Raw genomic sequence first — 12,007 nt, forward strand, 5'->3', positions numbered from 1 at the left:
ACATAGGACAGTATTGATTTGAGGCCTAGGGCCTGAAATTCATTTAGCTTTTAACTGAATTTGAGCTGGCCCTGTAACAAGTGACAGACAAGAGGAACTGAATAGGAGTTTGGTTGTGACTAAACTGTGTGACATGTAAAATATTGAGATAACACATGCAGCTCTAAATTAGTCTTATTACATAAAATGCAGGTATAGAATAACAAATGCTTGTTGAAGTGACCAAGTTTTTGTTTAAAACAGAAGCAAAGGGAGAAAGCTTATATATTTTGGTTAAGTCTGATAAAGTATAAATTAGAATGTATCATTACATTAAGAGCAGCAAAAATGAAATAAAATGGTATACCAAGAACAGGGTATAACACGGGAAATGTGGGTTCTGAAATGCAGTTAGAGTTCAGCTTTTAGCTATGATGAAATTTACTTAGGAGCCATTACAGTTTTTCTCGATTGCTTAAACACTATAACCAGGCCTCTAAACTAAAATTTCAAAACCATAAACGCTATTGGTCAAAAAGCTCACCCATTTCCCTGAACTATAAACACTATTCCCTGCTTTGACACATGACTCAAATTTGGTGAACTGGTACTGCAAAACTCTACACACAAATCCCTACATTTTACAGTGCTTACACCATGTAGTCATGTAGAAAGCACTAGCATGAAATGATGTTAACTTAAGTCAGCATAGCTTGAGCCCAATTAGCACACAATTAACCAGGTGGAAACACTAGGAGTCAAAATTTAGCACACACCAATCAGAACCTGCGATGGATAGATAAAAGGGCCAAAGTCAGCTCATTCAGGTTTGAAACAATGGATCCAAAGAGATGCAAAGGAAGAGGACATGGTGGAGAAAGAGGACGTGGTGAAAGAGGAGGACGTGGTGGAGAAAGAGGACGTGGTGGAGAAAGAGGACGTGGTGAAGGAGGAGGACGTGGTGGAGAAAGAGGACGTGGTGAAGGAGGAGGACGTGGTGGAAGAGGAGGAGGAGGTGGTGAAGGAGGTGGAGGTGGAGAACGACGGCGACAAGGAAGGGGAAGAGCAAGGGCACGAAGACAGTCAGTCTCGGATGAAATTCGAGCCACTTTAGTTGACCATGTCCTTGTCCATGGGATGACTATGAGGGAGGCTGGGCAACGAGTACAACCAAATTTGAGTCGCTTCACTGTTGCCTCCATCATCAGAACCTTCAGGGAGGAAAACAGGTAGGTGTACTTGCAGTAAGACTGCTTTGTACAGTAACGTTTAAGTTACTGAATTTATGTGTCTTGAGTTTCAGTAGGTTTCCATTATTTTCCTGTAAAATGAATGTGTGACAGTTACAGTAATGAGTGCTTCTATTTTTGTAGGACACAGAGACGACCACCTGGTGGAGGCAGGTTAAGGCTTTTGTCGGAGGAGCAAGAGAGGGAACTTGTAAACATGGTAATTGCAAATAATGTAATCCGCCTGCAAGAGATTCAAAGGAGAGTGATTGAGGATGATCATCTTTTTCGAGGCATAAATGCCATCAGCCTCTCCACAATTGACCGCATCCTCCGAAAGAATCAATTCCGGATGAAACAGGCATACCGAGTCCCTTTCGAACGAAACTCTGACAGAGTGAAAAACCAACGTGTGGAATATGTTCAGGTATGAGTTTTGATACTGTATAAGGTATTGTGTACCATCACAGCATGGCAGTTTATGCTGCCATCTCAGCACTCTTGAACTTTGGTTCAGGGTACCGATTGACTCTACTGTGTTATGTGTTTTGCAGAGAATCTTTGAGATTGAAGGACGGCCTGTTCCCCATGAAATGATCTTTGTGGATGAGGCAGGTTTTAACCTGACCAAAAGAAGGAAAAGGGGGAGGAACATAATTGGCCATCGGGCTATTGTAAATGTCCCTGGTCAGCGTGGGGGGAATGTCACTATGTGCGCAGCCATCAGCCAACGAGGGGTACTCCACCGCCATGCCGTACTAGGACCCTATAACACTATGCTTCTCCTTGCTTTTCTTGATGGTTTAAGACAACATATGTTCCAGCTGGACTACAGGGAACCAGCACAGCCAGAGCAGCCTCACTACGTTGTTGTGTGGGATAACGTCAGCTTCCATTGCGCTGCTCTGGTTCGTGACTGGTTTACCAATAACCCAAGGTTTTCTAATATCTTTCTGCCTGCATACTCCCCCTTTCTAAACCCGATAGAGGAGTTATTTTCGGCATGGCGGTGGAAAGTGTATGACCGAGAACCTTATGTCCGTGTTCACCTCCTTCAGGCCATGGAAGAGGCCTGCCTAGACATATCAGTAGATGCATGCCAGGGGTGGATCAGGCATGCAAGAGGATTTTACCCCCGCTGCCTGGCTGGGGCCAATATAGCCTGTGATGTGGATGAGATTCTCTGGCCTGACCCAGACCAAAGACAAGATGCTGTGGTGGGATAATGTTTCTGGTGTGTGTTGTACTGTATAGTACATGAATGACAATGTGCCACTGTACATACATTGGTTGCGTCTTTTGTGTTTATCATGTGACAAGGGTTTTGAAGGGGAGAACCATAAGCAACCTAATTGTTTTGGAACTATTGTTTTGAATTAATTGTACCAGTGTGCAAAACTCTGTTGTAGTGTGTGTGTTTTTGAGGGCTTGTGTTTGATGTCTGAGGGCAAAGTTCGGTTTTTCAGCAGGAGTGAATAGTTTTGGGTGTAGAGCTTCATTTTGACCTGGAAATAGGATGTTTGGGGAATTGAGTGAGATGTTATGGATTTGTGTTTACTGTTGTGCGGATATGAGGCGTAGTTTCAAGAAATGTGTTTTAGCAATCGAGAAAAACTGTAATAATGTGCTTACACTTAGTGATTAAAGTGGTTGTTTTTTCTTTGATCCTTTAGTAGAATAAGCAGTTATAATGATTTTCTTGATACATTTTCTTGTGATAGGTGACTTTAGATGAGAGGCACTTGCAGCAGCGACAGTTTTGTGCACAGGATGTTGATGATCAGAAAAGGAGCAACAGGAAGCACATGCAGAGACGTGCTTCCTTTGATCCTCTTAAAGGCAGTGCTTTTAAGAGTTTTACAAATGCTGAGTACGGTTGAATGAGATATAAAAATAAAAGTCAAAAACCAAATACGAAATTAGGTTCATGTTTTGAGTAATATTAGGTTGAATCAGGTTTGAATAAAGAGAACTAGAGAGGGTCAGAGCTAAGAACAGTGATCCTAATGTCCATGACGTTAGGGGTGGACAGGGAGGCCGCTGAATGGGCCAAGGAGTGACCCAACATAATGTATGGCGACCTCTGGTGTGCCAGAGGTCGAGAGAGGGGATTGAGAGGAGTAGGAATATTTTACTGCTATTATTTGCTGCTATTTTTATAATCATCATTACCATTTCATTATTAATAGTGATGTTGCATTTAGATGCATTCAGATGTTCAAATATATGGGTATTATATTAGTCTTTATTACAAATCCAGAAGAACCACTTTAAATTGTTGAGTTGAATCTATAATTTTAAAGGCTTTTGAATGTTTTTATATTCTTATACTGAAGTCTTCAGTGGGTGAAGCACTCAAGGAGCAGGGACAGGAAACACGTCTGCAAGGCATGCTTTTGCAGAAGTGAAACTGAAAGCAGACTCTGAATGCAAGTACTGTGAGTAGGATCTGAAACTGTATTAAGCTTTTAGTAGAGGCTTTTGATTAAAACATTTATTCAGTAGATTACATATATAGTTCCAGTTAGGTTATTATATGTAAGGATGAGCCTCTGTTCTGGTGAAAGGTCAGAAGTGCAACGGGTGAGATGTGAGAGCATGTAAGGGCGAGACACCCATAAACACACATACAGACACATATAGTGAGAGAGGTCATGACACGTACGCAGTACACAGCACGCACGCGCCCCCGCACGTGCACGCACACACATATTAGATAGACTCATTTAGGTAAGAGTTTATAACTGCAAAGTTTGGGTGCGTACGTGGTAGTCTGTTCCAGGAAGTACACCAGATGTCCCAGAAGATAAGCGACAGCGAAGACGAGCTGGGGGAAGCACCTGGCTTCGACCCGAAGAAGATGTTCTGTTTTAAACTATGTTAAAAGTCATTGTGGTTTTGAGTTGACGTATGCTATATTAACTCTGCCTGGCAACAGAAAAGGGGGCTGTACTATCTTAACCCTATAAAACCGTGGTCTGACGACTGTAAAGCAGTTCAATACTGAATCTGAACAGTATTGGCTCCGCGTATGTGTATTCATTAAAATGCCGTCTAATTTGCACCCGGCTGGATCTGTGGTTATTTTTGGATTTCCCCTCAATATTTGAACCTTAACAAGACACAATTATATGGTTATTCTCGATTTAAGTTTATAATCTAAAATCCAGACTTAGAAACAAGTAAATCTTTTTTAAATCAAGGCAAATTATCTGGCCTGTCTAAAAATAAGATTTTAAATCATGGCAAGCACCAGATAATTTGCAGTGTGGTCGGGAACGTCTTCTCTCTCCTGAACAGGAGACTGAAATCATAAAAATGGTACTAGAAAATAAAGCCATAAGAGTACAGCAAATACAAACAAATATATCAGAAGACAACATACAGACAACAACATATTTCAAAATATTGATAGGGTCAGCTTATCAACACTGGACCATTTCTTGTACAGAAATAATCTGAGGATGAAGCAGGTCTACAGGGTGCCACTTTAATGCAATTCAGAAAGAGTCAAAGAATTGCGATACAACTATGTGCAAGTAAGTCCCACACAATCCCACAATTGATGCATACTCTCAACACTGTATAAATTACAGTACTGTACAGTAATCATACTCTGATTATGCTTCACAATAGTGACCACTCCAAGTCTGTATTACCTATCACTTAGTTGTTTATCTCCCTCCATATTCTTCATTCCTCAATCCCATTATAAAGAATCTTTTTCTATCTGGAGATGGAAAGTGTATGACCGAAATCCGCACGCACATATACCCCTTCTCCAAGCTATGGAAGATACATGTGGAGATATAGCAGTTGATGCTATTCATGGCTGGATTCGTCATACTAGGCAACATTTGCCCCGCTGATCAGCCAGGGCAACTTTGTGTTGGTTGGGATGAACACTGTGTACACTGTATTTCTGGGAAAAATACAGTAAAATATATTTGGTACCACGTATTTGTGTGTTTTGTATACAAACATTCTGAAATCTTTTACAATGCGCTTATGTAGGCCTACGTACTGTCTGTAGTAAGTATAACACTGAACAAAAAAAGGCTTACAGTACGTCATTATGATGGCTGGAGAAGAAGTGGTCATGGTGTTTTACATTAAGCACCTCAGTGTTCAACTGGTTCTTATAAATGTCTACTCATGTGATGGTTTGTGTGTCTCATTTGAAAACAAAATGGCATTTTGACAAGAAATTACATTGCTTTGAATGTAGAGTTTCATTTTGCTGGAGAATTGAAGGGTTTTGCCCATTGTGTGTGTGTTTTTTTTGATTTGTGTGTAGAGTTCTGACAATATGAGGCATGCTTTCAGGAAATGTGTAAATAATTGGGAAAACCTGAAACAGCAGATGTAGCTCAATGCACCACTGAGAATGGCCTCTCAGTTTCTTTTTAAGTAAAATAGGAAATTATTGTATGACCCGCAGGGCTCAGAGATAGTGACTGCAGACAGGATACAGAGGTCAGAATGCATGCAATTGTTGATTTTGATAATTTTATTGAATATGGATAAATAATGGAGCAGCATGGTGGTGCAATGATTAGCATTGTTTCTTCACAACAAGGAGCTCCCACCATCTGGCTGGGCACTTTCTGTGTGAGGTTTGCATTTTTTCCCTGTGATTGTGTGGGTTCTCTCCGTCTTCCTCCCACAGTCCAAAGACATTAATTAGTGGGTTTAGGCTAACTGATGTTTCTAAATTGCCCATAGGTGTGAATGTGACTGTGAATGGTCGGGTGTCTCTCTGTGACAGCGACATACTGGCAACTTGTTCCAGGTGTACCCTGCCTCTTCACTTATGGCAACTGGGATAGGCTCCAGCCCCTTCACAACCCTGATAAGGTTAAGTGGAAGAGAATGAATGGTTAAAAAACATCAACAACAAACAAATGTACTGTTAATATACTATTAGATTAGTCTTTTTAGAAGAATGATTTAAATAAAAACCTTTTACAGTTTTTTCTGATGGTTTGAGCACATTTTTTGTAACTATTGGCTATTTTTGCAAAAATCTACACACAAATAAGAAAACTCTTCACCCAATCAACAAAACATTGTAGTTTACTTGTAAAAGCGAATAACCTTTGCTTAACTCACCACACCTTTGTAAAAATGGTATTTTTGTATCAGACAGTAAACACAAGCCATCAAATTAATAAGCACACAATGCACCAACTACACACTGATGGTATGAATGAAAAACACATCTGGCTTTTGCTTTCTCTGTGCACGAGGTAGGCTATGTCAGTTTGAGCTCATACTTTTGTCATAGATCCGTAAGCATAGAGGGATCCAAACTTCAAGTACTGGTGTTTATTCACACACATCAAAACAAACACAAGTGTTTATTTCCAAGTCAAAACGAAATAGTAATTTCACTGAGGAAAAAAAAAGAAATCAGTCTACATTGTGTCGTCTCTGTGGATCTGGCCACAAAATTTCGTCTACATCACATGAAATGTCCTCTAGTCCAGCGGTCCCCAACCTTTTTTGTGCCACAGACCGGTTTATGCCAGACAATATTTTCACGGACCGGCCTTTAAGGTGTCGCAGATAAACACAACAAAATAAAACTAGTACCGGTACCAACAAAAAGAAGATTTATTCATAACACACGTGAAAAGACCCAGGAAAAGTGAGTTAACGATAAAAACGATAACAAAATAACGCTGAAAACCGATAAAAACCCTGAAAACCATACATTTCACTCCTGAGCCTCAACTCTCGCGGCCCGGTACCAAACGACTCACGGGCCGGTACCGGTCCGAGGCCTGGGAGTTGGGGAGCGCTGCTCTAGTCCAAGGCACAGGGGAAAATATCTTCTGGAATTTTACATCTATGGTATTGTTGCGTTTCTCATTAGCATGGCAGTGCTACAAATCTTAGTGCAAAGTGACTGTACTAACCGATTCTCATTTCAAGATGTCCTTATGATGCTTGCTACAGTGTAGCAGCTCAAGTTAGGCTGAACCCGTTGGCCAGCTTCCCTCAGAGTCACTCCATGGTTGATTACATGGTCCACTATTGTAGCTCTGATGTCATCAGCAATTCTATTTCTTACTCTCTTACCCTTCCTCTCCCCCCTCCTCATCCTTCTCTTGCTCCTCCTTGTCCTTGTTGTCCTCTTCGTCCTGCTTCTTCACCTCCATGTCCTCTTCCTCGGCCTCCTCTACTTCTCACTCTTCCTGCTCCCTCCACTGTACTCCACACACAGAGCTTACCTGTATTATAGTGCTTAGGCTGATTGCAAAGTGAACTAATTATCTAAAAAAGTTTTCACATGTGACTAGGGATGGGTATCGAAAACCGGTTCTTGTTGAGAACCGGTTCCCACTGTTTCAATTCCTTGGAATCGTTTGCCATTTTTGCAAACGATTCCCTTATCGATTCCAGTCGCCCCGAATGACGTCACCACGTTGCAGAGCGTCGGAGCGTACCTGGCAGGAAACACGGCGCCTAAGCGGCTCAAACGCTCAAAAGTTTGGTTATACTTTACCAGAACGGATGACAACAGGGCAACTTGCAATACTTGCAAAGTAGATATTTCATTTAAGGGAGGAAACACTACGAATATGCAAAAGCATTTGCTCACAAAACACGCGATGAACTTAAATGAATGTCGTGTTTTTAATTCCGCTCCGGACTCGTGAATCTCAACCCAGCAGCAGTGGTAACGTTTGCACGTCATCTCCCGTTAATGCGGCAGGTAAATAATCAACTAACAGTGCATATTATGTTAGCGCGATCTGCTTTATTACAAAACCTGCCATTACTGTGCGCTGCATTTAGGTGACCGTGATGAGAGAGACAGACAGAGTCTGGCTGGCGCTCGCTGGCAGTTGTCGCTGCAGTCCACCGGTAGCGTCTCTTTTCAGGCCCGAATGTCACCGAGCAGTGATTAAGTTTGTGGTCAAAACCTTGCAGCCATTTGCCACAGCAGATGGTAAGTGAATGTGTTTAATTGTAGGCAGGGACATTACTGAATATTCTTGTGTAATTGCTACAGAATAATTTATGTTATACTTTGTTATTGCTACAGAAGAATATTTATTTCATTATTTTACATTTACAATTTTCCCCGGGGACCCTGTGACACCCCATTGAAGAGCCATAGGCTGGATCTCTTAAGATCTCACTGTTGGGTTTATAAGGCCATGTTACTCCTAAATTTCTATCTTGTTCAGAGAGAAGATATAAAACAAAATTCTAAGCTAATCGACCTTAGTGTTCTCCTTTTTACAGTTTTTCTCGATTGCTAAAACACATTTCTTGAAACTACGCCTCATATCTGCACAACAGTAAACACAAATCCATAACATCTCACTCAATTCCCCAAACATCCTATTTCCAGGTCAAAATGAAGCTCTACACCCAAAACTATTCACTCCTGCTGAAAAACCGAACTTTGCCCTCAGACATCAAACACAAGCCCTCAAAAACACACACACTACAACAGAGTTTTGCACACTGGTACAATTAATTCAAAACAATAGTTCCAAAACAATTAGGTTGCTTATGGTTCTCCCCTTCAAAACCCTTGTCACATGATAAACACAAAAGACGCAACCAATGTATGTACAGTGGCACATTGTCATTCATGTACTATACAGTACAACACACACCAGAAACATTATCCCACCACAGCATCTTGTCTTTGGTCTGGGTCAGGCCAGAGAATCTCATCCACATCACAGGCTATATTGGCCCCAGCCAGGCAGCGGGGGTAAAATCCTCTTGCATGCCTGATCCACCCCTGGCATGCATCTACTGATATGTCTAGGCAGCCCTCTTCCATGGCCTGAAGGAGGTGAACACGGACATAAGGTTCTCGGTCATACACTTTCCACCGCCATGCCGAAAATAACTCCTCTATCGGGTTTAGAAAGGGGGAGTATGCAGGCAGAAAGATATTAGAAAACTTTGGGTTATTGGTAAACCGGTCACGAACCAGAGCAGCGCGATGGAAGCTGACGTTATCCCACACAACAACGTAGTGAGGCTGCTCTGGCTGTGCTGGTTCCCTGTAGTCCAGCTGGAACATATGTTGTCTTAAACCATCAAGAAAAGCAAGGAGAAGCATAGTGTTATAGGGTCCTAGTACGGCATGGCGGTGGAGTACCCCTCGTTGGCTGATGGTCTGCGCACATAGTGACATTCCCCCCACGCTGACCAGGGACATTTACAATAGCCCGATGGCCAATTATGTTCCTCCCCCTTTTCCTTCTTTTGGTCAGGTTAAAACCTGCCTCATCCACAAAGATCATTTCATGGGGAACAGGCCGTCCTTCAATCTCAAAGATTCTCTGCAAAACACATAACACAGTAGAGTCAATCGGTACCCTGAACCAAAGTTCAAGAGTGCTGAAATGGCAGCATAAACTGCCATGCTGTGATGGTACACAATACCTTATACAGTATCAAAACTCATACCTGAACATATTCCACACGTTGGTTTTTCACTCTGTCAGAGTTTCGTTCGAAAGGGACTCGGTATGCCTGTTTCATCCGGAATTGATTCTTTCGGAGGATGCGGTCAATTGTGGAGAGGCTGATGGCATTTATGCCTCGAAAAAGATGATCATCCTCAATCACTCTCCTTTGAATCTCTTGCAGGCGGATTACATTATTTGCAATTACCATGTTTACAAGTTCCCTCTCTTGCTCCTCCGACAAAAGCCTTAACCTGCCTCCACCAGGTGGTCGTCTCTGTGTCCTACAAAAATAGAAGCACTCATTACTGTAACTGTCACACATTGATTTTACAGGAAAATAATGGAAACATACTGAAACTCAAGACACATAAATTCAGTAACTTAAACGTTACTGTACAAAGCAGTCTTACTGCAAGTACACCTACCTGTTTTCCTCCCTGAAGGTTCTGATGATGGAGGCAACAGTGAAGCGACTCAAATTTGGTTGTACTCGTTGCCCAGCCTCCCTCATAGTCATCCCATGGACAAGGACATGGTCAACCAAAGTGGCTCGAATTTCATCCGAGACTGACTGTCTTCGTGCCCTTGCTCTTCCCCTTCCTTGTCGCCGTCGTTCTCCACCTCCACCTCCTTCACCACCTCCTCCTCCTCTTCCACCACGTCCTCCTCTTTCACCATGTCCTCTTTCTCCACCACGTCCTCCTCCTTCACCACGTCCTCTTTCTCCACCACGTCCTCCTCCTTCACCACGTCCTCTTTCTCCACCACGTCCTCCTCTTTCACCACGTCCTCTTTCTCCACCACGTCCTCTTCCTTTGCATCTCTTTGGATCCATTGTTTCAAACCTGAATGAGCTGACTTTGGCCCTTTTATCTATCCATCGCAGGTTCTGATTGGTGTGTGCTAAATTTTGACTCCTAGTGTTTCCACCTGGTTAATTGTGTGCTAATTGGGCTCAAGCTATGCTGACTTAAGTTAACATTATTGCATGCTAGTGCTTTCTACATGACTACATGGTGTAAGCACTGTAAAATGTAGGGATTTGTGTGTAGAGTTTTGCAGTACCAGTTCACCAAATTTGAGTCATGTGTCAAAGCAGGGAATAGTGTTTATAGTTCAGGGAAATGGGTGAGCTTTTTGACCAATAGCGTTTATGGTTTTGAAATTTTAGTTTAGAGGCCTGGTTATAGTGTTTAAGCAATCGAGAAAAACTGTAAAAATAAGAATCGATAAAGAATCGAATCGTTAAACAGAATCGAAAATGGAATCGGAATCGTTAAAATCTTATCAATACCCATCCCTACATGTGACAGTGTGCCAGACAGTTGGCAAAATAGTGTAAATAATGGCCATAAATGTGTATAGTTTTGCTAGGAGTGCGTTGATCCTTTGCAAATTGAGTGTAAAGCCCTGAGTTGTGTTTACAGTTCTGCAAAAAGAGTGCTGTGCAGTGGATTGTAGCTACAGGTTTGCAAAGTGTGTGTTACAAAATGGCAAACTGAGTGCAAAGCAGTGTTTGTGCTTTTAGTTTTGCAAACTCAGTGAGTGGTTTTGCTATAAGTATTAATAGTTTTAGAAATTGTGCTATAAGAATCACAGTTAGGGTTTAAGCATTCAGAAAAAACTGTAAAGAAGGAAGTAGACAATGAAAGATGTTGAGAAAACACAACTTTATTGATCAGTGGATGAACCATAATACATGCACATACAATGATTGGGTAGGAAGCCTTGTTTTGAATGACCACACCTATTGGAAGCAGAGATTGTATAAAGTAGTTGGAGATCCAGACATTCAAGCATCAAGAAGACAAGTTGCGCAGTTTTTGATCAGTGGTCCTCACACATAGTGCTCAGACAACGACTTAAACCAGTGGTTCCCAAAGTGGGGGCCATGCTTGGACACTGCTAGCATAATGGACAGATTTTTGACAGGGCTCCGACACAAACACAAAGCAGAAGATAAACCATCACCAGATATGCTTCCAAACCAACTTCCTTCCAACCCAAACACTAGAAAATATGATGACGCATGTGGCTTCACCTGCACAACGGTGGTGCCAAGGTAGGTATCCCCCGAAAGAATTTGTTTTCCCACATTTGTTCATGTTTTTGAACCCCTTTTGTCCAGAGAGGCATGCTTTGAAAACATGTATTAATAGCAATATTGAATATTCTTACACAGTAAAAAAAAAGAACTACACGTAAAATAATTACACTATAAAGACGGTTTGTTTTTCTGTTATTTAAGGCTACGTCCACACATACATGGGTATTTTTGAAAATAGAGATTTTCCATCTTCGTTACAAAAAATAATATCTCCATCTACATGTAAACACAAAAAACGAAGTCAA

The 12,007-nt window shown here is 41.7% G+C and overlaps 2 protein-coding genes across 2 annotated transcripts; one reads left to right on the forward strand and one right to left on the reverse strand.

Annotated features, from left to right (window-relative positions):
* Positions 1 to 439: 439 nt before the first annotated feature.
* On the forward strand, positions 440 to 2,832 carry LOC109202040 (uncharacterized). Its single transcript, XM_019358377.2, has 3 exons — positions 440 to 1,208; positions 1,353 to 1,635; positions 1,763 to 2,832. The coding sequence occupies exons 1-3, from the start codon at positions 817 to 819 to the stop codon at positions 2,432 to 2,434; spliced, it is 1,347 nt and encodes a 448-aa protein (XP_019213922.2). The 5' UTR covers positions 440 to 816; the 3' UTR covers positions 2,435 to 2,832.
* A 5,849-nt stretch (positions 2,833 to 8,681) lies between these two features.
* On the reverse strand, positions 8,682 to 10,879 carry LOC112846749 (translation initiation factor IF-2-like). The gene is made up of 3 exons (XM_025906715.1): positions 10,081 to 10,879; positions 9,654 to 9,936; positions 8,682 to 9,526 (listed from the first exon to the last, which is right to left on the reverse strand). Exons 1-3 carry the CDS (start codon positions 10,488 to 10,490, stop codon positions 9,308 to 9,310), a joined length of 912 nt encoding a protein of 303 aa, XP_025762500.1. The 5' UTR covers positions 10,491 to 10,879; the 3' UTR covers positions 8,682 to 9,307.
* Between the last annotated feature and the right edge of the window lie 1,128 nt (positions 10,880 to 12,007).

Source organism: Oreochromis niloticus, linkage group LG4 (genome assembly GCF_001858045.2).
Source record: "Oreochromis niloticus isolate F11D_XX linkage group LG4, O_niloticus_UMD_NMBU, whole genome shotgun sequence".
Classification (NCBI taxonomy): domain Eukaryota; kingdom Metazoa; phylum Chordata; class Actinopteri; order Cichliformes; family Cichlidae; genus Oreochromis; species Oreochromis niloticus.

What these genes read in the sequence shown, in the direction of transcription:
- LOC109202040 (XM_019358377.2), top strand. Translation starts at nt 817, where the DNA reads ATGGATCCAAAGAGATGCAAAGGAAGAGGACATGGTGGAGAAAGAGGA. An exon ending in ACCTTCAGGGAGGAAAACAG is followed by an intron (nt 1,209 to 1,352) that starts GTAGGTGTACTT and finishes CTATTTTTGTAG; the next exon opens with GACACAGAGACGACCACCTG. An exon ending in AACGTGTGGAATATGTTCAG is followed by an intron (nt 1,636 to 1,762) that starts GTATGAGTTTTG and finishes TGTGTTTTGCAG; the next exon opens with AGAATCTTTGAGATTGAAGG.
- LOC112846749 (XM_025906715.1), bottom strand. Translation starts at nt 10,490, where the DNA reads ATGGATCCAAAGAGATGCAAAGGAAGAGGACGTGGTGGAGAAAGAGGA. An exon ending in ACCTTCAGGGAGGAAAACAG is followed by an intron (nt 9,937 to 10,080) that starts GTAGGTGTACTT and finishes CTATTTTTGTAG; the next exon opens with GACACAGAGACGACCACCTG. An exon ending in AACGTGTGGAATATGTTCAG is followed by an intron (nt 9,527 to 9,653) that starts GTATGAGTTTTG and finishes TGTGTTTTGCAG; the next exon opens with AGAATCTTTGAGATTGAAGG.